At 41.5% G+C, this 26,907-nt stretch overlaps 1 protein-coding gene across 1 annotated transcript in view; it reads right to left on the bottom strand.

The window, feature by feature from the left end:
• Positions 1-297: 297 nt before the first annotated feature.
• Positions 298-26,907, bottom strand: part of MCUB (mitochondrial calcium uniporter dominant negative subunit beta) — a 93,298-nt gene continuing 66,688 nt past the window's right edge. The window contains exons 2-8 of the mRNA XM_027598948.1: positions 21,126-21,201; positions 20,459-20,629; positions 16,404-16,508; positions 5,300-5,460; positions 3,431-3,634; positions 2,494-2,610; positions 298-513 (exon numbers count right to left, since the gene is read on the bottom strand). Of these exons, the coding sequence (XP_027454749.1) occupies positions 451-513; positions 2,494-2,610; positions 3,431-3,634; positions 5,300-5,460; positions 16,404-16,508; positions 20,459-20,629; positions 21,126-21,201 (897 nt within the window). The 3' untranslated portion in view covers positions 298-450. The remainder of the gene's footprint in view (positions 514-2,493; positions 2,611-3,430; positions 3,635-5,299; positions 5,461-16,403; positions 16,509-20,458; positions 20,630-21,125; positions 21,202-26,907) is intronic.

Raw genomic sequence — 26,907 nt, 5'->3', positions numbered from 1 at the left:
TTAGCTATGTTTAATGATAAAGGTCTTCTAACTGTCATGTATTTCAAAATAAATCAATTACAAGACAACCGTAAGGGAAGCCTAAGAATGAGAGTGAATGCCACGGGTGCTGACCACTCCCCCTTTGCGGGGGAATGAACACAACGTTGGCAGACGAGGACTCTTAGCTCAAGTGCCAAACCACAGCTGCTCTGACTTGGATGCACGCGTCCAAGCTCCTCCCGGCATTAATCCTGGACAAGTCGTGTGAATCCACAAACCAAAAATCTCAAGTGAGAACTTCAAAGAATACCTGTGTTTTTGCAAGCATTTTTTTTAATTAACAAAAGAGACTGAAACGATCAAATTCAAAGGAACTATGGGACTCAAAAAGTTCCAGTTTCTAAGTTGCAGAATCAACACATACTGGAAAAATTCAATGACATTCAAAAAACGTAAGATTAATTCTTTTCATTGAGCTCCTCTCCTTGCATAACAGAGAGAGTGGCGCACCTGTTTCAGGGATTCCGTGGCCTGTCAATGGGAAAAAGAAAAAAGTACATGATCAGAGAGAATGAGAAACAGCGTTACTGCACGAGAGGAATTCTATAAATTTAATGTATCCTTAGGTTAATAAACATATTTAAACTACTAATGGCAAATGCCTACAGTATTTCGATGAATAGGGATCCTTTTTGAAAAGAAGAGTTTAAGGCTTCTAATATATGCTTCAAGTTCTTGCTGTGTTCGCTGTCCCCTTTATAATGGTTTTTCTAGTTCTTATTTGAAAAGAAAAACACTCTGTGACCTATCAGTCTCCCTTCTTCCTCAACATTATTACCTTAAAAAAAATACTTCACAGGTGCTATTTTTTTTAAAGATATTATTTATTTATTTGATAGAGAGAGAGCACAAGCAGGGGGAGCAGCAGGGAGAGGGAGAAGCAGGCTCCGGGGTGAGCAAGGAGCCCGATGCGGGGTTCGATCCCAGGACACTGGGATCATGACCTGAGCTGAAGGCAGATGCTCAACCGACTGAGCCACCCAGGCGCCCCCACAGGTGCTACTTTAAATCTTCAATGCCCAGTGTTATGAACTAGTTGGAAGAACATCCATCCCTTAGCCTTCTTAGATTAGATCATTCGAAGGTAAGAGTACCCACTAACTAAAAATAAAATCATTATATTTTTCCGAAGTAGTGATTTTATAGAAAAAATTTAAAAATTGTTAAGGGTTTATCATCCCCAATTCTTGGATTACAAATTTAATTCTAGTAATAGCTTATTTTTTTTAATTTGAGAAATGGGTAGTTTAGAAGATACAGGCAACAAGAGATATTATGAATACTGGCTATTAAAGGAGCATGCATTAAGCAATGGAAGAGATTTTTACCAAAACGTTTTTCTTTTAAAATTACTAAGAAAAATTAAAAATCAAGTTAATGTGTTGAGAAGCTACCATCTAACAAAGCTACTGAGTCCACTGGGAGGCCAGAGTAGAAGCCACCTCAGACACAGATTGTGTGGAAGACCTTCAGAGCGGAGGCTCCGGAGTCAGGCTGTTGGGTTCATAGCCTCGTTTCCCCACCTTGAAACAGTGTACTACCTGGGCAAGTAACTAAGCACCTCTGTTTTCTCACTGGAAAGATGGAAAAGATGAAAGGAGGAATACCATACAATGACTCTTTCATTTTTAAGGAGAAGAAACTTATAAATGCCTTTAAAAGCTTAAAATGTGTTATCGGTGGTCACCTTCCTAAAAGTCTACTTTCTTTTATGTTCTCTCTCTCTCTTTTTTTTTTAAGATTTTATTTATTTATTTGACAGAGAGAGCAGGAACACAAGCAGGGGGAGTGGGGGAGGGAGAAGCAGGCTTCCTGCTGAGCAGGGAGCCCGATGTGGGGCTCGATCCCGGGACCCTGAGATCATGACCTGAGCCAAAGGCAGACGCTTAACAACTGAGCCACCCAGGCACCCCTTTCATGTTCTTAAAAGTTGAGCTTCAGGGGTGCCTGGGTGGCTCAGTCAGTTGAGCTTCCAACTCTTGATTTCTGCTCAGGTCATGATCTTAGGGTTGTGAGATCAAGCCCTGTGTCAAGTTCTGTGCTGGACACGGAGCCTGCTTAAGATTCTTTCCCTCTGCCCTGCCCCTGCTCTAAAAATAAAAAAAGAAAAAAGTTGAGCTTGATATTGGACTGTTTTCTTTAAAAACACATACTCAGAGAGTGAAAAGAAATAAGACTGCTACTGAAAACTATTATTTTATTATCTCGAAGTCATTTAAGACATTTCCCCCCATACAAAAGATATCCCCATGTAGAACACGGGAGTCAAAAACAAAACTGTATAATATGAAATTAGCATCACACATGTCAACTGTTTCACTGAGCAAAGCACAGTACACAGAAGTCTATCGAGGACCAAGATTTAACTTAGGGATTTCCCCGATACTATGTTCTGGCTCCCAGATAATCCCCAACGGGCAGTTATAAGATGTCGTATTTTCAATACAGTACCTTAGCAAGATCTTCTTTTAACTTGTTGTACTGCACCACATCAAAATGCTGTTTCTTTGATTTCTTATGGAAGAAGTGAAGAAACTGCCTACTCTTAACAGCTGCGTAAGTATAATCCTAAAAGGAAAAAATAAAAAAAAGAACATGTTTTAAATGAACATAATGTCTCTGCAAGAAAGACACTTGCTTAGCAACACTAAAGCAAAAGCAGGCAGATGAGTAAAATATTTGCAGTGGCCAGCAGAGCAAGCAGAAGGCAACACAAGTAAAACATTTCATCTTGCGTGAGATCAGCTGCTGCTTTCGAAAGCAAGCAAGCTGGGAAGAGAAATCACACATATTCTTGATAGAAAGGAGCAAAACAAAACTGTTTGGGCACAATAATCATGCAATGAAGCTAAAGTTATTGAGTGTTTTTGCAATACATATTCAATTTTATTTATAAAGACACAGAACAAAATTTGATGTGTTTATCTCCATGGAGAAATTTATGAGCTATACTATTTATTTCGCTATAGAGGTTAAAGTTTTGCTGTGCTGTATATAAATCTATATCCTCATGAAAAATAACAGCAACATTTATCAGCTTATAAAAACCCAGAGAGCAATTCAGTAAATAAAAAAGGCTTTGGGCGCCTGGGTGGCTCAGTCATTAAGCGTCTGCCTTCGGCTCAGGTCATGATCCCAGGGTCCTGGGATCCAGCCCCACATCGGGCTCCCTGCTCCGCGGGAAATCTGCTTCTCCCTCTCCCACTCCCCCTGCTTGTGTTCCTGCTCTCGCTGTGTCTCTCTCTGTCAAATAAATAAAATCTTAAAAAAAATAAAATAAAAAATAAAAATAAAAATGAAAATAGCTTTATTGCTCATTACTTCAGTTGGATAAGGAATTATTTGCAAAACATGTTCCAACTTCCCATTTTCCTAACAAACTACTTACCTGTCGAGTGACGATAAAGTATGCAAAAAAGACCATGGAATTTGCAAATGTGATGAAGTACGTCACTGGTTCCATAATATCCCAGGAGTACACCCACCAAGTGAGCCAGGCCAGTGCCCCGCCCTGAACAGACAGCAGTGCTAATCCGGCCCACAGAAGTCCGCTGGTTTTGGCTTCTGAGCGAGCTTCGATGCCAGCTTTTATCTGAGAGGCAAAAACAGCCTGGTTCAGCTTACAGGCTACCAACTCACGGGGAAAGAAAAGAAGGAACAAAAGTAAAATAATACCTATCTGCATTATTTTAACGAGGTCTGATTTAGGGACAAGTTATGAAACAGACACATTCACGAGTGATCACTAATTTCCAAATCAGTTCATTAAGTGAGTCATATAAATTATAAATTATAAAGGTAATACCTGCTTGTGGGGGAAAAAATTAAGTAGTATAGAAAAATTAAATAGTATAGAAAAAATTAAAGAGTATAGAAATTAAATAGTATAGAAAGGTATACAATGAAAAACTCAAGAGGCTGTCCTCTGAAACCTAAAATTACGTGCCTATTTTCTTTGCCCCAGCAACTGCACTTCTAGGAATGCGCCCCATAGGTATCCTTGCTCACACACGGTTCATTACAGATTCTCAAGAGTAAAAGACTGACACTTGTGCATATATCTACCAAGCTCTTATGCAGCAGTAGTGAGGACACCACATACCAATGTTTAGATCCCTCCAGGATACATGGTTGGTGAAAAAAGGGGAGAATAGTACGTAATGGTGTATGCCCTTTTCGGAAAAAGGGAACAAAATAACCTATTTGTACTTGTGTGTATGCAGACGAAGAAAATCTAACGTGATCCATGCGTGTTAGGATATGGTAGGTGGAGGAGAACTTTCCATTGGCACCTTTCCAGATTTTCAAGTCTTAATGCGAGTCGGTATATTGCCAACTTTTTAAAAAGCAAAAAACAAAAATGTGGATACACAATCCAACAAATAAAATTTAAAAGTCCCTCACTCTACCATCTCCTAAGTATCCTCAGAGGATACTATTAAAAGTTTCTTTTATTTCCAGAAACTTCCTATTCAGATACAAAGATACGCAAAAGACACCCATCCATTTTTAAAAGTCACAAATGGGTTCAGAGGTTTCAAAGATGCCGTTTTTTCCCCTTAAATTAAAACAAACATGGGGAGCCTGGGTGGCTCAGTCGTTAAGCATCTGCCTTCGGCTCAGTTCATGATCCCAGGGTCCCGGGATCCAGACCCCCGACGTCGGGCTCCCTGCTCAGCGGGAGGCCTGCTTCTCCCTCTCCCACTCCCCCTGCTTGTGTTCCCTCTCTTGCTGTGTCTCTTTCTCTGTCAAATAAATAAATAAAATCTTTAAGTAAATAAATAAAACAAACTCCAACCCCGCCTCCCCAAAAAAGTTCCAATTTTTTTCCTCCATCAATGATTAACTTCGGATGCTAGGAAGCCATGGCCAACTTCCCAGCTGGCCATCTGGTAAGCAGAGCTGGGGCCATGGGCCTATTCTCTAAAAAAGGGACCAGGAATCCTGCAGCCAGTGCGACGGGCTCATCTGCTCCTCAAGTCAGCGAGACGCTGCGGCCAGTGGCGGAGGAGGGGCGGCACCGCACCAGTTCAAGATGGCAGCTCGGGCTGGGCCGCCAGGCGCTACCCATGCACCTTCACTGTCTCTGCTTCCCCACCTGAAGGATGACAAAGGTAACGGTACCAAACGCACAGGCTCATCGTGAGGACTGAAGGAGAAAACGAGCCTAGGTAGAGCACTCACAGAAACATTCACTTAGCAAGTGCTCAGTCAACAGTATTACTTTCAGGCAGACCCAACGGTGTCGCTTCCTAACCTGTTCAAGGGGCTGCAGCTGTCCCTTCAGGTGGTCAATCCTCTCCAGCAAGTGGTGCTCTCTCTTTTTCTGAAACTCTTCTAAGTGCAAAGCTGTGAACAGTCTGTGAACCAAGGATTTCACATTGTCCATCTCCGTAGCATGCTCCATACTCACTTTCTCTGACAAAAGACACAAAGGACACGTAAGGCCGTCACCACACTTCTTCCTCCAGGCTCTCCAACTCCCAGGAACCCAACCTGCGTGCCCGTGGCTGGCGGCCTGGGCACTCTAAGTCCTAGGGAGGCATCTGGGATTGGCCTTTCTTCCTGTCTGAGGTGATTCGTCCCTCCCACAGAAACACAGTCTGGAATGATAAATTACTATACAGTAGGCTTTAAAGTCTTTATGTTTTGGGTGCCTGGGTGGCTTGGTTGGTTGGGCGACTGCCTTCGGCTCGGATCATGATCCTGGAGTCCCTGGATCGGGTCCCACATCGGGCTCCCTGCTCAGTGGGGAGTCTGCTTCTCCCTCTGACCCTCCCCCCTCTCATGTGCTCTCTCTCTCTCTAATAAATAAGTAAAATCTTAAATAAAATAAAATAAAAATAAATAAATTCTTTATGTTTTTTGTCTTTTTTCTTTTGTACTAGGACTTTACTGTTTCTTTAAAAATCTTCACACAGGAAAAGGTTTCCATCTACCAGAATCCAGGTGCATGCCTCACCTTAGTTTGTAACACTTCAGTTTATGGGTGCATTTTGTTGTTGTTGCTTCAAGTTTTTATGTAAATTCTAGTTACTTAAAATATAGTGTAATACTGATTTCAGGAATAGAATTCAGTGATTTGTCACTTACATACAACACCCAGTGCTCATCACAAGTGCTCTCCTTATGGTCATTTTTGATACTTGACTTCAACCTAAGATCCCTCCCCCTAGACCCCAGCCATCCATTCAAAAATTACTTTAGGACACGCAGGGAGGGAAGCTGGTGTACACATGTGTAAACAAAAGCATAATACACATTTGAAAAGCAATTAAAGTGTAAGTTCTTCTCAACAAGATGTAGATCTGAAAGGAGGTTCACACTGATAAGAAAGGAAGTCAGTTTCTAAGTTTTTAACAAAGTTCTTTTTCTTTTGCTTATGGATTTCTCTTGATCCTTCTGTCTCTGTGGATCTATAAACTCCCACAAAAACTGGGCTATAATGCTTCTTTCCTGAGGAACTGTTGCTCAGTACTGTAAGGGAACTGGAGGTGGGGGGGCGAGGTGGGATGAGGCGGGACAGACCTGCCCACCAGCAGCGCACACTTGCAGCCACAGGAGGCTTAGGGCCCTGGAGTCAGGACTAGCCCAGTGAGGCTCCAGTGAGCCTCCAGTGCGTGCCAGCAGGCCTCAAGTTATTTCCCTTCCATCTCCACCCACTGCCTTCAAGACTTGAGCGTGGACTTTAATCCCTTCCACATTCTAAGCAACAGCTGCAATGAACAAGTGAGAAGTCGAAGTTCCCTTCTAGGCTTCTGAGATTTGTAGAACAGTCAGAGAGCCCTTTGGTTTTGATGAAAAATGTACTGCTATTTAAAAGGCCTTAAAAAAAAAAATTAAAGGTCTACATATAGAAGAAAGGTACAGATGGGGCACGATTCTGTCCCAAGCAGTGGAGCATATCCAGGACAAACAAAGCCAGACACCAAAGTGATAAGGAGAGGTTTCAATCAGTAACCACTGCGATGAGGAAGAGGATCCAGTGTGAACTGAGCTCAACTTCTACTTGTGCAGAGGTGGCTGGGCGTTTTCAGGGAAGGAGGGGAACCCTGGGAAACATCGGGGGCCTTAAGAAGCAGAAATCTACAAAACCTCGACGTGATGGCTGTTGGTTAACCAGACTAGGCCATTTGTGTTGTTAATGAGCACTTAGGCGGAAGAGGAACAGACAGAGGGCAGTGTGCAAGTCAGAGCAAGGCAGCCACCCCGCTGGGGGGGTGAGACCAAGAATTCCCTCCCTGCATGTCTGTGGTTCTCAGGTCCTTGAGATGGCAGTTCTGGGCGGTAGAAGCTGTACACTTCAAAGGCACAGAGAAAGGATTTATAATTGCAAGCTTTCCAAAGTAACTGCTAGAAGAGGGGGTTCACGGACCTATGTGCTTATCACCAGGCTTTCCCTGGACAAACAGTTCTCCTAACCGTGTTGTACTTCCCCAGGCAAGCATTTTAGGAGGGCTGTAGTCTAATCCTAGGGATAAGGCCCTTGAGCTGGCAGAAGCTCTGCTGGTGTTTGTTCAAGTCTCTTAGGGGTGGGGGGCGAACAAAATCATTTGTGTGGAGAATCTGCAATCTTTTTTTTTTTAAGATTTTATTTATTTATTTGACAGAAAGAGACACAGCGAGAGAGGAAACACAAGCAGGGGGAGTGGGAGAGGGAGGAGCGGGCTTCCGAGGAGGGAGCCCGACGCGGAGCTCCATCCCAGGACCCTGGGACCATGACCTGAGCCGAAGGCAGGCGCTTAACGACTGAGCCACCTAGGCGCCCTGAGAATCCGCAATCTTTTTATAGGTCACGGCTGAGGTCTAGTCAAGAAGAGGGCTCAGGGGGTGCCTGGGTGGCTCAGTTGGTTGAGCGACTACCCTCAGCTCAGGTCATGATCCCGGAGTCCTGGGATCGAGTCCCGCATCTGGCTCCCTGCTCAGCAGGGAGTCGGCTTCTCCCTCTGACCTTCCTCCCTCTCATGCTCTCTCTCTACCATTCTCTCTCTCTCAATAAATAAATAAAAAAAAAATCTTTAAAAAAAGAAAAAAAAAAAAAGAAGAGGGCTCAGAGGCACCTGGCTCAAGTTTGGTCAAAGAGAGAGTCTTTGTTAAGTGACACAAAATGTTTATCTGAGTTCAGTGACAAGCTATGGTCTTTCAGAAATGGCACCGCAAAATTCATATGTTGTGTTACCAATTTAAACATTTCTCTAAATAAATAAACATTTGTCTGGGGTATCGCCTAACAAAAACCAGAAGCTGTTTATTCCTTTTATAGGTGTCCTCAATGTGGATTTCATTTTCACATCCTGAATTTTCAAATACGAATTTGCCAATGCTTTAGAAAAGAAACGGAGTTTAAATACATCTTTTAATTCCGAATTTATAATTTTACAAACTGAATTTTCTATTAATCCAGTATAATTCCTCTGTCATCTTCCTTCCAACCATAGCTCCTGTGCCCGTTAGTTGAATTCACACTGTGAGCCTGAGCCGGTGGGACTTGGTGTTCAGCAAGGCACCTGGTAAGCCCGAGGACAGGGAGGCGTGGGCGCGCCCAGGCAACATGATCCCAGCAAACCACCCCTCCAGGCAGGGAGAAGGCTCTCCTCCCAGTAAGCTGGCAGGAGGGAGGCCGCAATTTAGTCCACACGGACCTAAAGCTTATGTGACATGTTGGGGCTTGCAGGAGAGTAAGGTCAAGTAGAACAATGAGATGCCTTAGAAAAACGTTTATTTCCACTTGTTTCCTCAAATACCCAACCCACAGAAAGGAGACAGAAGACCTTCCAGAGTACTGGGGACTCACTGAACATGAACTTTCTATCTTAACAGGGGTTTCCATTTCTGTATTTCTCAACTTCTACCATCCTTCTCTCTTAAATACTGCCCTGATTTTTAAGAAAAATTAACAGTAGGGCGCCTGGGTGGCTCAGATGGTTAAGCGTCTGCCTTCGGCTCAGGTCATGATCCCAGGGTCCTGGGATCAAACCCTGCATCAGGCTCCCTGCTCAGCGGGAAGCCTGCTTCTCCCTCTGCTTCTCTCTCTCTCTCTCTCTCCCCCCTCCTCTGTCTCTCATGAATAAATAAATAAAATCTTTAAAAAAAAAAAAAAAGAAAAATTAACAGAAGAAAGTTCACAGTTGTTGAAATGACAGACTCATTTTAATTTCTCTACTTGTGTTTGAAAATTCCATAAAACTTTCAAACATACAATTAAAATTTTGAAGTACGTTTTTTTCTTCAAGGGATCTTCAGAGAAATGGCTGACACCAATGCTGGGGTACAAGATCAGACCGGATCATCTAGTTACACCAGAAAGTAAGAAAAAGCTTGAAATAAAAATGGGGGCAAGTCACAAGATATGGGAGCTATGGTGTTCAACTGGACCCATTATCATTAGTGGGAGCCCCCTTAAGCTCCTTGGGACTTACTCCCATTTCTCTGTGTTAGCCTTTATTCTTTTTTCATCTAAATCCCCTCCCCTCCCCTATCCCCTTCTCATTGGCACCTTCTGACACTTCTTGGCTCATGCAGAATTGGGAGACTCTGGCTGCAATATGACTTTTCAATTCCAGCAGCCCTCCCACATCTACCAGTCAGCACTTAGCATCCTAACTATAAACAAGAGCCTGCCCTTATTTATTGATCTATTTATTAAGGCACAGACTTACTAATTCCTTCTTGCTGCATTCTACCGTCACAGCTTACTGGGAACAGAAGCCTCTGGAGCCAATACTGGCAGGAACACTTAAACTTAACTGGTGATTTGCTGGAGGCTCAGTGTGGACCGGTTTGAGAAATAAAACACATTCATGAGTTTTACCTCCAGGAGTCCCACAGGTACTCACAGTGAAGGTCAGAGATCACACATAACCTGGTGCTTGGAGCAGGGAGAGGGGAAAAGTAACCATTCTGCATCAGCCCTGAGCATAACTTTCTCCACAGCAAGGAAACTACTTTACCAGAGCCTTCTCTGGCTTGGAAGAAGGGCAATGAGCACACTCCAGCCCCGCACCCCCCCCCCCCCACCCTTCCTCTCTCACACAGGGGAAGGAAAAATAAAAAGGCTAAGAAACTCTTCTGAAAGTTGCAGCCCGGGAATTCTGGCCCAATACAACACCCGAGATTCAATCATAGGTTTAGAGAATGCTTCTCCCCCACCCTCAAGACCTTACCACCACATCAACAGGGCCGCAGTTCTGTGCCAGAGGCAGACTCCAAGAAAGAATTTCTAGGGAAACTCAGAGACAACAGGGAAGACAAAAACAGAGACACTAGAAGAAACTCAAGTGTCTGATACCTGCAGCTACAACAAAGAGCCTCTTAGCTGGGTACACATAAAATGCCTCCTTGCTTCAGTTTCTACTACCTAACACGTCATGCCCAACTTTGAACAAAAAATTATGCAGCAAGGGAAAAAGCAAGAAGGCATATCATATTCAAACTGCAGAAAGTCAAAGATAAAGAAAAAACCTTGAAAGAAACCAGAAGAAAGAATGCCTTACCTACCAAAGAGCACAGATGAAAATTACACCTGACCCCTCCCGGAAACGACACCAGCAAGGAGCGGGTAGAGGGAAAACTCAGCCTTGACAGTGATGAAAGAAATTTTCAACTTCATGTCTTGGGCCCTATACTTTCCATTTGCCAACGTCAAAATGACTTGGCAAAACCTCAAAGCAGGGTCTACTTCTGCCCTCACACATGCTGTACATCTGCTTTGTTAAAGAAAACAAACCCAGGGGCACCTGGGTGGCTCAGTCGGTTAAGCTTCTGCCTTCGGCTCAGGTCATGATCTCGGGGTCCTGGGATCGAGCCCCGCATCGGGCTCCCTGCTTGCCGGAAGCCTGCTTCTCCCTCTCCCTTTGCCTGCCGCTCCCCCTGCTTGTGCTCGCTCTCTGTCAAATAAATAAAATCTTAAAAAAAAAAAAAAAGGAAAACCACCCCCAAAGACCATTCTGAACCAAAATTAAAAGGAAGAAACTTCCCTGGTTCCCACAGGATTAAAGTCCGACAGCTCTGAATATACTAGAAACTTAAGGTCAGCAACTTTCTGAAATGTCCTTTGTCTAATGACTTGTAACTTTTTATACAAGAAAATGTAAATAACCTGCACCAAACGTTCCTTTGACAGAGCACCCTCTGCTTTGTAAAGACTGCATATCCTGGGCAGCTGTCCTAACCTGGACTCCAATAAAATTCTCTTCCTTTTAGAAATTCTAGAAGGTGCGTTCATTTTATGTCAATGTGGGAAAAAAAAAAAAAAAACCCACAAACCTAGAATTCTGTATCCCACCAAAGTATCCTTCAAAAGTGGAGAAATGAAGACTTTCTCAAAACAAAAGTTGGAGAACTTGCTGCCAGTAGCCCTGCCTTGTGAGAAGTGTTAAAAGTGAAGGGAGGACAATGATGCAAGGTCAGAAACCTAGATCTACATAAATAAAGGAATTCTACGTTAAAGAAGGAATAAGGGAAGACAAAATTAAAACATATTTTTCCTTTCACTTATTAATTGATGTAACAGTCTGTCCAAAATAATAGCAGCAAAAATTGTATTCAATGCTTATAGCTTATATATGAGTGAAATGAATGATAAGGGATGGGAAGAAAGAATCAGAAATACATGGTTATTTTGGGATGCCTGGGTGGCTCAGTCATTGAGCATCTGCCTTCAGCTCAGGTCATGGTTCCAGGGTCCTGGGATCGAGCCCCACATCCAGCTCCCTGCTCCGCGGGAAGCCTGCTTCTCCCTCTTCCACTCCCCCTGCTTGTGTTCCCTCTCTCACTGTGTCTCTCTCTCTGTCAAATAAATAAATACAATCTTAAAAAAAAAAAAGGAAAAGAAATACATGGTTATTTCAAGGTACTTGCAATGCCTGTGAAACAGTCTGGTGTTATTTAAAAGTGGATTTGGGGGTGCCTGGCTGGCTCAGTTGGTAGTGCGTGCAATTCTTGGTCTCAGGGCTGTAAGTTCGAGGCCCACAGTGGGTGTAGAGATTACTTAAAATCTTTAGGGGTGTCTATGTGGCTCTGTTGGTTATATCGGCTCAGGTCTTGATCTCAGGGTTCTGAGTTCAAGCCCCACACTGAGTTCAAGCCACGCCCAGCATGGAGCCTACTTGGGCAAAAAAAAAAGAAAAAGAACTTAAAAAAAAGTGAATTTGGGTTAATTGTAAATGTATATTGCAAAATCTAGGGCAATCACTAAAAAAAGTAAAATTTAAAAGTATCACTGATATGATACAATAGAAAATGGAATCATAAAATGCTCCATTAAAACCACAAAAGGCGGGGGTGCCTGGGTAGTCCAGGTCGTGATCTTGGGGTCTTGGGATTGTGCTTTTCCCTCTCCCTCTGCCCCTCCCTCCCCCTGCTCATGTGCATGCACACTCTCTCTAATAAATAAAATCTTAAAAAAACAACACAAAACACATTCAAAGACCAGGAGACAAAATTAGAAACAAAGGGGCAAGAAATAGAAGTAACAAATATGACAGATACTAATCAGACTATAGCAACAATCACTTTAAGATATCGATGGTCTAAAAACACCTTATTAAAAGACTGATTAGACTGGATTAAAAAACAAGGCCCAACTACAGGTTGTCTACAAAAAATCCTCTTTATTTTTTTTATTATGTTATGTTAATCACCATACATCACATCATTAGTTTTTGATGTAGTGATCCATGATTCATTGTTTGTGCATAACACCCAGTGCTCCACGCAGAACATGCCCTCTTTAATACCCATCACCAGGCTAACCCATTCCCCCCACCCCCTCCCCTCTAGAACCCTCAGTTTGTTTCTCAGAGTCCATAGCCTCTCATGGTTTGTCTCCCCCTCCAATTTCCCCCCCTTCATTTAAGAAATCCTCTTTAAATATAAAGACATACATAGATGAAAAGGAAAGGGAGGCAGGAAGATATATCATGCTAACACTAATCAAAAACAAGCTGGAAAAAAAATTATAACTATATATGGATGGATACTAACTAGACTTATTGTGGTGCTCATTTTGCAATATATACAAATATTAAATCATTACATTGTATATCTGAAACTAATATAAAGGTTTATATATCTAAATGAAAAAGAAAGCTGGAGTAATTATATTAATTTCAGACACAGCGGACTTCAGAGTAAGGAAAGTTATCATGGATAAAGAAGGGCATTACATAATTACATAAAGTAGTCACTTCTCCAAGAAAACACAGTAACTCTTAATGTGTATGTAACTAACAACAAAGTGTCAAAATATGAGAGGCAAAACTGATAGAACTGCAAGGAGGAAGAAATAAATCCAATAATAGCTGGAGACTTCAATACCTCTCTATCAGATATGGAGAGACCTAGCCAGCAAAAAAAATCATTAAGGACATAGCTAAACTCAACAGTACCATCAATCATCTAGACAGAATTAACCTCAATAGACTATTTCATCCAACAACTGGTAATACACATTCTTCTCAAGCTTACATGGAACACTCACCAAGATAAACATCACTTGGGGCCACATTCAAACAAACGCAAAATATAAATCATACAATGTATGCTCTCAGACCACAATGGAATTTAAGTAGAAATCAAAAAGAGGGCTGGAAAATTGCAAAATATTTGGCAATTAAACACCACACTTCTAAATAACACATGGGTCAAATAAGCAATCAAGAAAAGTTACACAATATTCTGAACTACATGAAAATGAAAACACAACTTATCAAAACTTGTAGGATGAAACAAAGCAGTGCTCAGAGGGAAATTTACAGCATTGAATGCATACATTAGAAAAGAAGAAACATCTAAAATCAGTAAGTTTCCACTGTAGGAAACTAGAAAAAGAGGAGCAAATTAAATTCAACATAAACAGAAGAAAAGAAATAAAAGAGCAGAAACCAATGAAATTGAGGTGTGCCTAGCTGGCTCAGTCAGAAGAGCATGCAACTCTTGATCTCGGGGTTGTGTTCGAGCCCCACGTCGGGTGTAGAGATTACTTAAGAACAAAATCTTAAAACAAAACAAAACAAAAAATCAGTGAAACTGAGAACAGAAAGCCAATAATCAATGAAACCAAAAGCTAGTTCTTTGAAGAGATCAATAAAATTGATAAACCCCTAGCCAGGACAAGAAAAAAAGAGAAGACACAAATGACTAATATCAGTTTATACATACTAACTTCATTATAGATCCCATGAACATTAAAAGGATAATAAAGGAAGTGGTAAGTAACTCCATGCTTGCAAAAATTTAATAACCCAGATTAAATGGATCAATTCTTTGAAAAGACACACTGGCAGAACACACACAAGAAAAAACAGACAATTTGAATAGGCCTTATCTATTTAAAAAATGGAATCAATAATTAATAACCTTCCAAAAGGGAAAGCACTAGGCCCAAATGGGTTCATGGTGAATTCTACTCAACATTTAAGTAAGAAATTATACCAATTCTCTACAATCCCTTCCAGAAGACAGATGCAGAGGGAGTAATTCCTAACTCATCCTATGAGGCATTACCCTACTAATGCAAAAATCAGACAAAGACATTACGGAAAAAGAAAATTAAAGACCAATATCTCCCATGAACAAAGATGCAAAAATCCTCAACAAACTATTAGCAAACTGAATCCAACAATGTATAAAAACAATTATGCACCACGACCAAGTGGGATATATTACAGATATGGAAGGTTGGTTCAACTTTCCAAAGTCAATTAATGCAATCCATTACATCAACAAGCTAAAGAAGAAAAATCATGTGATCATACCAAGAAATGCAGAAAAGCATTTGACAAGATCCAATACCTATTCATGATGACAACCCTCAGCAAAGTAGGAATGGAGGGGAACCTCCTCAACTTGATAACAACATCTACCATCATATTTAATGGGGAGAAACTTGAAGCTTTCCTGCCAAGACCAGGGCTTCATTAAAATTAAAACCGCTGCTCTACAAAAGACAATGCCAAGAGAATGAGAAAACAAGCTACAGATTGGGGAAAAAAATATATTTGCAAAGGAGAGATCTGATATGAACTGTTATCTAAAATATGCAAAACAGGGGCGCCTGGGTGGCTCAGTTGGTTAAGTGACTGCCTTCAGCTCAGGTCATGATCCCTGGGTCCTGCGATCAAGTCCCTCATCAGTCTTCCTGCTCCACAGGGGGCGCCTGCTTCTCCCTCCCCCACTCCCCCGCTTGTGTTCCTGCTCTCGCTGTCTCTCTCTGTCAAATAAATAAATAAATAAAACCTTTAAAATATGCAAAACAATCTTAAACCGACAATTAAAAAAAAATGGACAACCTGCTTAAAAAATGGGCCAAAGACTTGAACAGACACCTCACCGAAGAATGCAGTAAGCATCTGAAGTCATATGCCATTAAGCAAGTACTTAAAAAAATAAGCTATTACGCACCTATTAGAATGGCCAAAATCCCAAACACTGACAAGGCTAAAAGCTGTCAAGGACGTGGAGCAGCAGGAACTCTCACTCATTGCTGATGGGCATGCAAAATGGTATAGCCACTTGGGAAGACAGTTTGCCAGTTTCTTACAAAACTAAACATACTCTTAAGATACAATCCAGCAATCATGCTCCTTGGCATTTACCCAAACGCACCAAAAACTTATGTCTACACAAAAACCTACAAATGCCTCATACTATATGATACCAACTACATAACATTCTGAAAAAGGCAAAACTATAGAGACAGTAAACAGATTAGTGGTTGCCAGTGGTTGGGGGGTGGAAGGGATCAGGCGGATCACAGAGGACTTTTGCGTAGTGGAATTACTCTGAATGATACTACAGTGGTGGATATATGTCATTATACATTTACCAAAACCTAAGAGTGAACCCTAATGTCAACTATGATCTCTGAGTAATAACGAAGGGCCAGCATAGGTTCACGGACTGTAACAAATGTACCACTCTGGTGCCTGACAGTGGGGGAGGTTATGGCGCGGGGGACAGAGAGTATATGGGAACTGCAGACTAACGGCTCAATCTTACTATGAACCTACTAAAACTACTCTAAAAAAATCAAGTCTATTTTTGAAAAAAAGGGTTAAGTGCTACAGGATACACAGTGGGATTCATGATTTTCAGGCCCACTTCTTAACCCAATAATGTGAGGTTAAGCATTCAAGATCCTAAAATGAAATCTTAAAAGTGTAAAAGAAGTATACGACACTAAAAAGTCCTGCTGGGCAACTGCTACTGATCATTCGTACCCCTGCCAGAAAAGCTTAAACACCGGTTCTCCAAAGCCTTCTTGGTCACTTGGTTAATTAAGAAGGTTCTTAAGCTTGTTCCCTGTAAAATCCCACAACTAAGGGGAAATGTTAAGATAGTTGCATAGCTGTATCTCTTACCTTTCTCGGGGCACTGTACATCATATGTTATTTTGTTAATGACAAGCTTAAAATCATTCATTAGCAAAATTTCCATCAAGGTCGAAGCTGGAATTTCACTGCCATCTGAGAGAAAAAACATCATGTGAAAATATGTCCTTGTTTTAGACAGTAAAAACCATTTTTCCAACAGACAGAAAAAGATTTACTAACTCGGGTCTTTACAATACAGGAGGGGACACTTTCATTTGGGGGGCTCTCCAATACCCAATACTGTTCCCACAGTGAGGAATCCTTCCTTCCTGCTCTGCCTCCCATTACACTGGACCAAATAGAGCAGGGAGGTGCTCCCTCTCCCATGCTCTGTCAGCTGGGCTGGGATCTAGGCAGATGTTACTGGCAGGACTCTATCTACACAAGGTCACTCAAAGCTTCAGGGGACATGGGAACTCTTCACAGCAAGGCCAGAGCAGTGGAGGTGACACTTTGGGCCGGGGGGGGGGGGGGGCGGGCGGAGGGGGGGAAGGTGCGGGTGTCAGCAGCAGAGCCCAAAGACGTGGTCTTTGCTCAAGTCCTCCCTTGGTTCCTGCCTTCTTCTGAGCCTGGCTTTCTGTCAATTCTAATCTCCAGAGCCTACTGACATACTCCGTTGCTCAGCCAGAGTCCTTATCTGCTGCTGAGAGCTAAGCCCCTGACTGGTATGTGTAGGGCACACAGGTAGTAACATTTAAAAGCCTTTTAATTATTAGAGGTGACTGATTTGTTCAAACTTGGTAGCCAAACAGCACCACCAACCACAACCACACAGGACTCCCTACCGTTCTAGCTGGGGAAAGGTGAAGAGAGGCGAATCTTCCAGGAGCTGGGGGCGGCAGGAATCATAATAATTAAACCTAAGGAGTCAGTCTGCATGTATGTGGTTTTTATGGAGGTCGTAAATGGTAGGGGAGATTCTAACAGTAATTTCAAGTATCCTAGGAACAATTCAAGGAAAAAGGAAAAAAAAAAAACCTCCTGGAAAATGTTAACCTCAGTGTGCTTTGCACAGTCTCTCAGATAGCCTGGTTTTTTATTTTGGAACTAAACTTTAATAGAACCCAGGTGTTGAGAAAGCAAACTATTAGAACAATAAGCAGAACACTGGCGGTGGAGAGGGGGGAGTTTCTCTATCATTCTCCCTTTAGAACAGTCCACACAGAAGTGATATAAAGTCCAGGATGGTATTTTCGCGCAGCCTGGCATTTGCCTGGCTACATCCAACCAGAGCTACTGCAGCTACATTAATATGCATGACAGCAGTAATGCTGCCAGTAAAATCAGGAAGAACCTGGTTGTCTGCCTGCTGTCTGGCTCTCTGTAGTTCTTTTGTTCCAGAAGGCAGCGAGTCAAGTCTGCACCTGGGTCTGTTCCTCAAATTTGGCTGTTTGGGTTCCTGTTCATCAGTTGGGGTGACATCATTTTCCCAGGAATTGCCAAATAATTCAACCCACACTATGGGCAAAACTGTGACAAGCTTAGAACACTCTTTTCAAGCCCAAATTAAAGGCAGGCAAATTCCACCCACAGAACCTCTCTTTTTAAAGATCGGCAACACACCAATCATTTTATATGACTTTGCAAGTGTCATTTAAAAATTTACATTTAAATAACTTCAAACTTACTCCTTAAAATAGGGCTATAAAAAGCAATCACCTGGGTATGATTTCTAGGTGGAAGTACTACATTGTCCTTTATACTAATGTAGGAACAGCAGGAAATGGACACGAAACAGTCTTTGAGGAGCTAATGATACAGTCTTGAATTCTTCACCGATTCTTGGCTAAGTACTGATTTAAACCCCAATAAAGTGTTTTCACTCAGTCTAAAGAGCCCTTTTTCTCTAAGATTTCTAGTCTTTTCCTTTGTGCTTTATGTTTTAAAGCTACTCAGATTTTTAGAAACAAGCAGGGTCCATGTCAATCACCGCTTTAACCTGGCTTATTTCATTCACTTCAGGGGCACTTACTGAGTCCACACCACCAGGCAAGGACTGTGCTCAGTGGCCCCCCAGGCACATGGGCTGGCAACCAGCTGCCGGCTCTTAGAAGCTTAGGAAGGCAGGTGCTGGCCCAGTGCAGAAGGCCCACGGGCGTTCAGTGCTCCTGGGACTGTCCAGTCTAGTTCAGAGACGAAGCGCTAGGCCGCTGTGGCCACAGGACTAAAACCTTCTTTTCGGATCCTGGCTTTATCAGGAAGAAAGCTCCCCTTCCAGTTAAATCCAAAGTCCTTACCACAACCTACAATAAAGCTTTCCCTGACCTGTCCCTCCCACCCTGCTTCACCCAGCTGCCTCCTTTGCAGCCACAGTGGCTGGGCTCCCACAGCTGGGCCCCTGCCCGGAGAGCCCTCCCATCGACACAGCTCCCCCTTCTCTTCCAGGTCTTCCTAGAACCTGACCTTAGTGAGCATTCCCCGCCCCCCACCAACCCTGCCTCCCCGAGAGCATCTCTTCTCACACCTCCCCCATCGCCCCCCATTCTGAAAGCACCTCCTCCCACAGCACACACACTCCCACTCTGCAAGCATCTCCTCCTACACCATGGCCCCCCACAGCACACCCCCTGACTCTGTGAGCATCCCCCCCATGCCACACTCCCCAACACCACACTCCCCACTCTGTGAGCACCTCCCACCACACAACACGCCCCCAACTCCAGAGCATCTCCCCCCACACCACATAAACACCCACTCCGCAAGCACCTCGCCACCACAACAGCCCCGACTCTGCTTTTTCTCTATAATATTTATTATCTAACGTACTACATATTTTCTCCACCTTTTTCTTTCTCCTTTCAAAATATAACCTCAAAAAGAGCAGGACTTTTTTTTTTTTTTACCTCTATTGTTCTTTGCTCTGCTTCTGGCACCTAGAACAGTGCCTGGAATACGTTAGATGCTCAATGTGTTGAGTAATTCTTTTTTTTTTAATTTAAATTCAATTAATATATAGTGTATTATTAGTTTCAGAGAGAGAGTTCAGTGATTCATCAGTCTTATATCACCCAGTGCTCATTACATCACATGCCCTCCCCAATGTCCGTCACCCAATTACCCCAGCCCCCCACCCCCTCCCCTCCAGCAACCCTCAGTTTGTTTCCTAGAGCTAAGAGTCTCTTATGGTTTGTCTCCCTCTCTGATTCTGTCTTATTTTTCCCTCCCTTTGCTTATGATCCTCTGTTTTGTTTCTTAAATTCCACATGTGAGTGAGATCATATGATAACTATCTTTCTCTGACTTATTCCGCTCAGCATGAGACCCTCTAGTAAACAGATTCTTAATCTCTATTTTTCCAACTTCTGTATCTACCCCTTATTTGGTTCTGAACTTGGACAGGGAAGAAGAATGTTTATTTCCTTTTCAAAACTGAAACAGTAATCACTAATGCTTCAGTAAGTTTATTCTAAGCATGTCATACTACAATAAAATAAAATTGCAAATTTGGTCATTTATCTCTATTTGTAGCCTCCATGTTGGGCTAGGGTAAAGAAATTCTTTATTCTACTGTAGGGGCAGTAGGTCCAAGAACCACTTCAGACTATGAGGACATAAAAGCTAGATCCCAAAACTTGAAATGTCTAGTGATTAACCACCTCTACTGGTATTAAAAATATATATACATTCTTCCTGAAAACAATCCATCAAAAAACATACAAGACCATGACTGCTTTATAATAAAGATTAGTGAACTATCTGTGTAATTATTCACTAGCTATTTTAATCATTAAAACTGCATTTTGTTTTCTAATTATTCAAATTGTGCTGAAAATTACATGCTAATGACTGTCATTAAAATTTTCTCAGAAAAAAATTGGGGGTTAAGTTTATGAAATAAGTAACTGAAATTTACATTAAACTTATTCCACTAATTCTTTATTCAATAGAGTTAATTTTTTTTATATTACTGATACACAAAAATGGAGGACACAGTAAAGGCCATTTATTATATAATGAATTAAAGAATCAACTGTATAGAATAAGAACAAAATAAAGGTTCAGAAAAAGAAAAAAAGACAAGTGGAAAATATATATATATATACCTGCTGTGAAGATGGCTGCGGTTTTAACACCTTTATCTTCATTCTGTAGGTCCTGAAGGAATGAGCCAACTGTTGATGACATTGGTTTGACCACAAATTGACAGCGCTCTTTTCTGGATGGCAAAGTGAGTGTTATCAAGGGAAGGCCGTGTCTATAATTAACTGTTATTTCTGTCGAGGAAAAAAAAGTAGGAATACAGGAATAGATAAAATTTAGTTTTTAAAAGGCAACTTTAAAATACAAGACTCTATAAAGAATGCTGAAATATGGAATTCATAACCCTCTGAATTCCTGTAATAGTGCCTTCGTTATACTACAAGTTACCTATTCTCTACCATTCTATAACATTTCATTAAGCATGTGTCACGCTTTATTATATTATCTGCTTAGAGTCTTCCCAGGTGAAGAGTTAAGTTCTGGAGGGCAGAAACTGCTTCTAATTCATCTATAACTCATCTGTTGCTGGGGTGGGAGTTTGCCAAAAGACATCAGAGATATTATGGCCGCAGAAAAGGGAGGAAGTGAACTAGGGGTGGGAGGCGGCGGGGGGAGAGAATGGAGGGGCACAAGAAGAGTCCATTTTGCTCAAAACCCCTACTTATCCTTTTATTTGGAAGAATGGAAATACATTAGCATAGGAATCTAAGAAATGATAAGAAAGCTTACCATCAGGGGGCACCACTGTACTATAAAGATGTGATGGATAGTATTTTGGATTTCCACACAGCTTCACACACAAAACCTGTAAGAAAAATTATTTCTTCTTTTAGAAAAAGTGGGAAAGTTGAAATAAGTGTCTTTACCAGAAGATTTTTCTAAACTTACAAGACAAGCATGATAAACACTTCAGCTTCCCACACATACCCAGATAAGCCCTTAGAGAAGCTCACCAAACCTTTCTGATAGCTTTGTTGTCCCATATGGTAGGCACCAGCCACACGTGACTATTAAAATTAAAATGAACACTAATAATTCAGTTTCTCAGGTGAGCTCCACGTGCCTAGTGGCTACCATATTAGCACAGAAACGGAACATTTCCATCATCACAGAAAGTTCATCAGAAAGCACTGCCGGGCTTAAAACATCTAAAATGGCTACTTGACTATGGCACATGTTTTAGAGTTGTGTTGGTGTTTGGTTGACAGTTGTGCTGGTGCTTAAGGAAGGCCAGATGACATCATGCCACACTAGGGCACAGAGACGCTGTGGTCACTGAAAGAAAGGGCACCGAAAAACTGGGTCATAGGCCTTTGGTCCTCAAAAGAACCTGTACCAGAGGAATCAGTACCATAGTCACAATATCCAGGGGTTTTTTCTTTTTCAGTAGGCTCTACATCCAGTGTAGAGCCAAACGCGGGGCTTGAACTCATGACCCTGATATCAAGACCTCAGCTGAGATCAAGAGTTGAGATGCTTAGCTGACTGAGCCACCCAGGTGCCCCAACATCCAGTGTTTTTTAATGTATCATCTTGCAAAGGGTTATTTGCATTAACAATAAGTTTGCCAAGAATTATGCAATGAAGAATTATTCTTCTGATTTTTAAGATTTTTAAGTAATCTCCACACCCAACATGGGGCTCGAACTCACAACCCCGAGGATAAGAGTTGCATGCTCCACTGAGCCAGCCAGGTGCCCCAAGAATTCTTTTCTAAATTATATTTTTCAAGTTTTCATTTATGCAAGGGTGCACTATTAAAATAAATCAAAGAGTTAAAAATGTGCTCACTGCTATGAAAAATGAAAACAATGACAATGACTCAAATGATGTTCCATTATGCTCAAAATCAAAACAATGTTATCAATAAGTTAAACAAAACATTCAGATACATATTTCTAGTATTAAGCACAACATGGGCTATTAGTTACAATAAAATATCATGTCACGTTAATTTATTAAGGCTGTTCATTTGAGTTTTATTTCTAAAAATAACTCACTACTAAGATGAAAAGGAAGAAAACCCTATTTCTTAAGATAGACGTAGCTCTCAAAGAATAAAGACACGCAGAAGTTTTCCAAGTTTGGATAATGGACAGTACAATACTGGTTTTTTTTTTTTCCTACCAGTTTTAGTTAAACTACAAGAAACTGAGAAAAATGTATCCACTGGAAAACACATGAGAATTCTCTACCAAAATACTTCTTTAAAAATATTTAATGACATAAATGATTCTCTATGTATAAAAGTCAAATATATAAATTTGACTTTCTTTCTCTATGTAAAAAAGTCGTAGGGTGTAAAAGTTAAAGCCCTCCCCTTCACTTCTGCACCATCCCACAACCTCCCCCAGAGACAGTCACTGTTAGTGGTGACAAAGACTCTCTCCTTAACTAAACTTTACTCTGGCTCCTCGCAGCCAGACTGAGCCCCATCCTTCGGCGTGTCCTCTAGGAGCCCCTTTTAGCAAGAATCCAGTCAGTTTAGCCAGAATCCTCCACCCTCGATATCCAGTCAAATTCCTCATTCTCCACAATCCCCCACATATAGGTATTACCTGATAATCCTGGTCTGCCTTCAGCAAGAATCCTGGTAGGTCAGTTTAGCAAACAATTACCCTACCCTCTTAGTAATTTTCCATCCACCACCCCCACCCCACCCTGCTCTTTGATATAAATCCCCATTTTTCCTTGTTGTATTTGGAGTTCAGCCCTCTCTCTCTCCCCACTGCAAAACCCCACTGTAAAACCCCACTGTCATAGTTCCCCTGAATAAAGTCTACCTTTATGAATGCCCTGAATCATTTTTTAACAGTGGTTTGGTATGTCTCCTTCAGGCTTTTTTCTCTATATTACCACTTTTACAGACTAGCTAAATTCTATGGTAGAGTCTATATAAAGCTAGGCGGCTTATGAGTCAGGTTCCTAGATGGCAATGGTAATTCCCGATCAGAAAGTATTTATTATTTAAGGTGCTGATGAAATTTCTGGTCTACTACTGAGGAATTCATTTTAGAGGCAACCACCTGACAACTAGGAAATTCTGAAAGGTAGAGTAGCCAGAGAAAACTATCCAAGCTGTCTCAAGCATTTGCATGCCTCTAAGAATCACCTGAATACTACAATACCATCTAGTGTTAAGTAGATAGGGCTTGCTAAAAACACGGATTCCTGGACTCCACGCTGAGATTTTTGATCTAGTAGGTCTGAGGTAGGATGTGAGAATCTGCATTTTTAATAAGCCCCAGGGTTATTACTGAAGTTTACAGGTGTGAGGATCAGACTCTGGGTAGCTGGCCTCTAGAGGACCCTCCATGACCTTCAGGGCACTATGCTAAATTTCTGCACAGAACCATTTGGATTCATGATACTCATGAAAGCCCCTTCTTTATTTACTTCTGCCTAACAAATCCTGTCATTCCCTCAAGGTCTAGCTCAAAAGCCATTTCCTCTTCAAGTCTCCCTGCAAGGTCATGATGGTCACAGTAGAAAGAACACAGGCTTTGCAAGCAGAACAAGTTGGAATCCCAGCTTCAAGATATACCAGCTCGCCTGATCTTTGACAGGCAGACTGTTCAGGAAGATAGGGGTTGAGAGAACGAGGAGGAGACAGCTATATTGGATGACAAAAGGGAAAATATCATTAACATAGGAGAGGTCTGTTTCAGCTTCAAAGTAAAAGGGAGGCAGGTGTTAGGAGAAAGAAGATGTGTAACAAGCATGTGTTGGGGCCAATTAACAAGACCAGACTGCTTCTAAATTTCTGCCATATTTCCGATTAAATATCCTTCTTATTGTTAATAAAATCAAGATGCAGGGTTTTTAATTTTTTTAAAAGATTTTATTTTTATTTATTTGAGAGAGAGAGAGAGTACAAGACAGGGAGAGAGGCAGAGGGAGAGGGAGAAGCAGACTCCCGTTGAGCTGGGAGCCAGACATGGGGCCCGATCCCACTACCCTGAGATCATGACCTGCGTGGTAGGCAGACGCTTAACGGACTAAGCCACCCAGGCTTCCCAAGATGCAGTTTCCATTCAAGATGGTGTTGTAAATTCACACTTAAGGGACCCCTCTCTGCTCCATTAAAAAACAACATATGTATCTCCTTGTACCAAAAGCAAGAGAGAGACACAATGTGATAAGCAAGGTTCAAGTGGAAAGTCGGCTAGGTTCTGGGTCCTGCAGAAAAAAATGTTTCAATAGAAAAATATACATTGTCTATATATAGCACACTTTTTCAAGTTAACACATTCTAGCCCTTTTCACTGGTTTGAAGCCATTCTGCAACCATCTAAACTGTAGGTAATGGATAGGTATGTAAATTTTGCTCAATCTGGTAGTGATCCAACTGACTCACAGACACACCCCCAACCAGTTTTATCTCTAACTGCAATTCATCTTAAAATTCTTTTCTCCATATAAATGTGTACAATTTTCATTTCTCCTTTTGGCTGGATATAACATCTGCCTGGCTTCTTTACATTATAAGAGTAAAATAAATTCTTTAATATTAGGTGTTTTTATAACTCTATGACAGTCATATTTTTACCTCTTTTTCTGAAAATAAGAAGTAACTGAGAGTTTGACCCTTTTAGCCTTCCACTGATGTGATGACTTGATCTGTGATATCTCCAATATCACTGCAATATTCCAGGACAGGGACCCTCAGGTGGCAATTTAAGAACCGGGGATTCTGGGCTCTGGCCACAGGATCCCAGTTGAAAGCAACAGAAAATTACTAGCCAGAAGCTGGTGAGTACAGAATGAAAGATAAACTTTTAGAGTCTCTAATCCGAAATTCTAATATATGAGAAATTAAATACTAAGAAGGAACCAACAAATTTTGAAGATTATTTCCATTTAGGGAAAAATAAAAATAAGAGTCATTCAAAACTGACTTTAATATAAATTATACTTAGGGTCTTCAAAGAGATAAAAGGGAGAATTATCTTCTAGAAAATCAACAAAAAACTGTCAGAAAACAAGTAGAGACAAAAAACTGCGACCAACTAATTAGGATATCCGGAAATAGAAAAAAAAATCTATGTATGTGTCAGAAAGCCAGCTTAATGGATTAGATAAATCTAGACTGGATAAAGTCAATAGAAAAGAAAACTAATGAACTAGGCAATATTTCACCCAGGTATGACACAAAAAGATACAGAAACCTTGAAGAGGAATTAATTCTCACACATTAGTGGCAAGAATATAAAATGGTACAACCATTCTGGAAAACTTCTGGCAGTTTCTTATAAAGTTAAACACACACTTCCCATGTGACCCAAAGATTTCACTCCTAGCTGTTCACCCTAGAGAAATGAAAGCTTTACCTTCACACAACTTGTACAAATGCTATTTCCTTTTCACCCACAAGTGTGCATGCTCCCTGGGAGCAGGGAGGGAGCTGGTCTGGTTCACTGCTGTATCCCCAGCACCTGACACACAATATAGGGGCTCAAGAAACATATGTTAAATAAATGTAGGAGTATCTTCAAGGTGCTAACGGAACATAAATATAAACCTAGAACATTATCTCAGGAATACTACTGAAATGAAGAAAGAGTTTTCAGATATACAGAGATCACAGTTTTCTTCCCATATATCTTTGTTAAAAACTTCTTCGGGAAGCGGGGAATTAAACCCAGATGGAAGTAGAATGCAAGAGAACACCGTTAGGGGCTGAATTGTGTTGTGTCTTCCCTCTAACCCATAGATTCATGTTGAAGTCCTAATCTCCAGGACCTCAGAATGTGAATATATTTTGAGGAGGTAATTAAGTCAAAATGAGGACATGGGTGTGGGCCCTAATCCACCATGACTGGTGTCCTTCTAAGAACAGGCTGCCTGGGCACAGACGCGTGCGCACAGAGGAAAGACCGGCAGAGGACATAGTGAGAAGATGACCATTCAGCAGCCAAGGGGAGAGACCTCAGAAGAAACCCAACTTGCCAACACCTTTACCTCAGACTTCTGCCTTCCAGAATTGGAAGAAAACAAAGCTGTTGTTTAAGCCACTAGATCTGAGGTACTTTGTCATGGAAGCCCCAGGAAACAGATACAAACACCAAAACTATAAAATACGGTGGTAAATAAACTATTCATTTTAAGCAGTTTAAAACCACTTTTTGGTGTTAAAATTGAGTGGAAAATTCTAAACAAGAGTTGGCACGTTACACTGAGTGGATTCTTAGAACATGCGAAGATCCTTGTCATGTTCAGGAGGAGGGCAAAGACAACGAAAAACTTAAGACTTTGTTAGAAAATTTGTAATTACGTGTGTATGTTAAACACTTAAAGGAAACCACTCCATGTAGGTTTCTAAAGTGGTAGAAAAAAAAAAGAAAATTTTCAAGGAAAGTAGAAAAAAGCAAAAAGCTCTTTAAAAACTAGAACACTAGGGGAGCCTGGGTGGCTCAGTCGTTAAGCGTCTGCCTTCCGCTCAGGTCATGATCCCGGGGTCCTGGGATCGAGCCCCGCATCAGGCTCCCTGCTCTGCAGGAAGCCTGCTTCT

Source organism: Zalophus californianus, chromosome 2 (genome assembly GCF_009762305.2).
Source record: "Zalophus californianus isolate mZalCal1 chromosome 2, mZalCal1.pri.v2, whole genome shotgun sequence".
Classification (NCBI taxonomy): Eukaryota; Metazoa; Chordata; class Mammalia; order Carnivora; family Otariidae; genus Zalophus; species Zalophus californianus.
The sequence above is the reverse complement of the archived record's forward strand: the minus strand, read 5'-3'. Positions and strand labels throughout refer to the sequence as shown.